This window comes from Galeopterus variegatus, unplaced genomic scaffold, assembly GCF_000696425.1.
Source record: "Galeopterus variegatus unplaced genomic scaffold, G_variegatus-3.0.2 Scaffold131, whole genome shotgun sequence".
Lineage (NCBI taxonomy): Eukaryota > Metazoa > Chordata > Mammalia > Dermoptera > Cynocephalidae > Galeopterus > Galeopterus variegatus.
The window spans coordinates 858,098-860,888 of record NW_007726242.1 but is presented as its reverse complement, the minus strand read 5'-3'; the positions used below and the strand labels follow the sequence as shown (position 1 = coordinate 860,888).

The 2,791-nt window shown below is 44.2% G+C and overlaps 1 protein-coding gene across 2 annotated transcripts in view; it reads right to left on the bottom strand.

The window, feature by feature from the left end:
• Nucleotides 1–2,394, bottom strand: part of ZNF354B (zinc finger protein 354B) — a 14,106-nt gene extending 11,712 nt beyond the window's left edge. The window contains exons 1-3 of one of the 2 annotated variants that reach the window (XM_008588680.1): nt 2,104–2,194; nt 1,659–1,731; nt 1,253–1,348 (exon numbers count right to left, since the gene is read on the bottom strand). Coding sequence is in view for 1 of the 2 variants with exons in the window: in XM_008588674.1 (XP_008586896.1) it covers nt 1,253–1,348; nt 2,104–2,137 (130 nt within the window). In the remaining variant the exon portion in view is untranslated. Of the gene's footprint in view, nt 1–1,252; nt 1,349–1,658; nt 1,732–2,103 lie in introns of both variants that reach the window. The other variant, XM_008588674.1, reaches the window with a different exon arrangement.
• Between the last annotated feature and the right edge of the window lie 397 nt (nt 2,395–2,791).

Genomic DNA, 2,791 nt, shown 5'->3' with positions numbered 1-2,791 from the left:
AGGGAAGCTGTTCTGAGGCCACTTTGGTCCAGGCCGATGTGAGCCTCGCAGGGCACAGCACAGACACAACCACACGTCAGCACCTCCAGGACTCCCCCGACTTCCATCTTTGACGAATGAAAGTAGTGCCATCCCACCAGGAGGATCAGAGCAGAAAACAGCTCTGATGTCCATCACTTCACTCATTAATCCACTCACAGTTTTCCTTCAGGACATCCTCACAAACCTGGGGAAGGGGCTAACTGAGCACCCCCTGCCCCACTGGTAGGTGCCCAAGTCTCTCTGGACAGCTCTGGACTCCATTCATTCATTGTATTCACTTTAATCCCATCAAGAGTCACTCCTCTCAGGAAGGGAGTCTCGTTCACCTACTAGATGCTCCAGAGGCGAGGGAAAGGGAACCATTCTTTCTTCTCTTCCTCTGATCTTTCACACCAGACTCAGTCTACACCTAAAAGCTGGACTGGCACCTCTCCTAACCATCAACTGGCTAGCTCCTGCCTGTGTTGTTTACTTCATGGCGGCCTCTGGAAGCTTCCACAAAGTTATTGTATTTCTCCCAGATGACAGTTCAAAAGATACACAAGTGTGGTTCCCATATCAAAAAATCTCAACTTATTCTGTGGAAAAAGCTCTCCCAGCCAGGGGGGTTTCAGGCTGAGGCAGCCTGTCCTGCAGCCCCTCACTGTGCCCTGTGCCCAGAGCCCAGGCCATCACCTACTTTCTGGATACAACAGCTGCCGACCAGCCCTCACACTTCCCTGCCATGAACATTTTCACAGTGGCCACGGGCTGGTCTCTGCAGAGTGCACACCTGAGCCTGGCCCCAGGCTGCTTACGATTGTTCAGTACCTGTGCTGGGCTCTTAGGCAGGGATCAAATTCTGTGCCAGGGCCCGTGGCTCTCTCCTGCCACCTCTTTGCCCTTGTCCTCAGTCCCTCTGGACATGTGGGTTTCTCTTCTCCAGACCTTCACACAAGCTATTCCCAAGGCCTGGAATATTCTCCACATCCTAGGAGTTCTGGCCTTTCCTTAGGGAAGACTCTGCTGACGCTGCTCCTCCTGTTCTGCGTTCTCATGGCAAGTGGTCTCTCCCAAAAGTGTAATTCCACACCACGCACATGTCAGCGCATTCACCCTTGTCCTACCCCCTAGACTGCGAGCTCCCTGAAGCAGGAACCATGTCTCTTTCTGCCTAAGGCTGCCCCACTTGCGCCCAGTGATTCCCAGCACCTTGTGCCCACCCACTCACCTAGAGAGGAGCCTCCAAGACTTTCTTTCTTTACCTTCCAGGGATCTTCTCCTTGCTGCAACACGGATATCACTTTTGGTTTGGTAAGTGGGAGTCCTGCTCATAGACAAAAAAAAAAAAAAAATCTTGGTTTTGTTTTAACTCAAAGTAGTATTCTAGATTTGAGTGGAAAACTCAGAGGATGGTAAAAAGTGCTTTTGTGGGGTATGATGTGGGGGGATGGGTTAATCAAAAGGCAAGTGACTTGTAGGACATGAGTAAGTAATAATTAATTATGTTAGGGAAACATGATAAATATGCAGCCTTGATTAACAGGGTACTATTAGCTTTCAATAGAAAAGGGAATGTTAAATGTATAGACTGAATTGAAATTTGTAAGCAGGTATATATGGAAAGGATTATGTACCAAGAAACTTGTTTAAGATGAGACAACACTATCTGATTCCCTTTCAAAGATGGCTTATATAATGTTCAGATGGCTGGAAAAGAGAAGTGGGAAAGACAAACGGTAGGTCAATGAAGAAGACTGAGAGAAGCTCTCTGCTCAGAGATGAGCAAACAAACCACAGAGCAATCATAGCAGGAACATACTGCCTAAACTATGAGGGGATTCCTAATGTGCAATTATAGAGAGGGAAGGAGATGATTATCAATACCAACCCCCCACATTCCCATACTATAAGGAGGAAAATGTTTTTAACACTGACTTATAGAGATCTGGTGTGTATAATCCTGAGATAGAACTCAGCTAAAGTTTCTTGATGATCCACAGCTTTTATTCAGGGAAGGAATATCCCAATTTGAGATATCCAAATTTCTGAATTCTGTACCTACAGGGGAAATTTCCTTACCCAGTGAGACCAGGTTACTATAGTTCTCCAGCATCACATCCCGGTACAAGTTTCTCTGAGAAGGATCCAGCTTTCCCCACTCATCCCGAGTAAAGAGCACAGCCACATCCTCGAATGTCAGTGACACCTGTAAGGACAAGCCATTCCAGCAAACCTAGGACCACCCTCACACAGAGTGAAGGCAGCAGTGGTGAGGTAGACAGACTACCCATGAAATGCTTCTGATGCTATTCAGGGTTCTGTAGGTTCCAGGTCATCTGTTTAAAGAACAATCAACCAGTGACAAATATATACTTGAGCAGCAAATATATACTAACCAGGCCCTGTGTTAACCATTATATATGATGCGTAGAGCTATTAAGATCATCAGTGGGAGTGTTAATTAGTATAATCTTTCTGATGGTATAAGTTGATAGTACATATTAAAAGCTTTAAAGTGTATATTCTTTAGTCAACAATTACTACATTTGTATTATAATGAACAGTGAACAAAAATGAAAGCATAAGGATACTTACCATGGTGTTAGTAATAGCAAAAAAAATTAAAAATAAAAACAACCTAAATAATCGTTGATGGTGGCTAGGATAAATAACTTAAACTATCTGTATGTTTACTCAAGCTTGAAGATATTAATAATAAAAAATAAAATACCTCTCTTTTATTTTTTAAATTGAAACATATTGATTG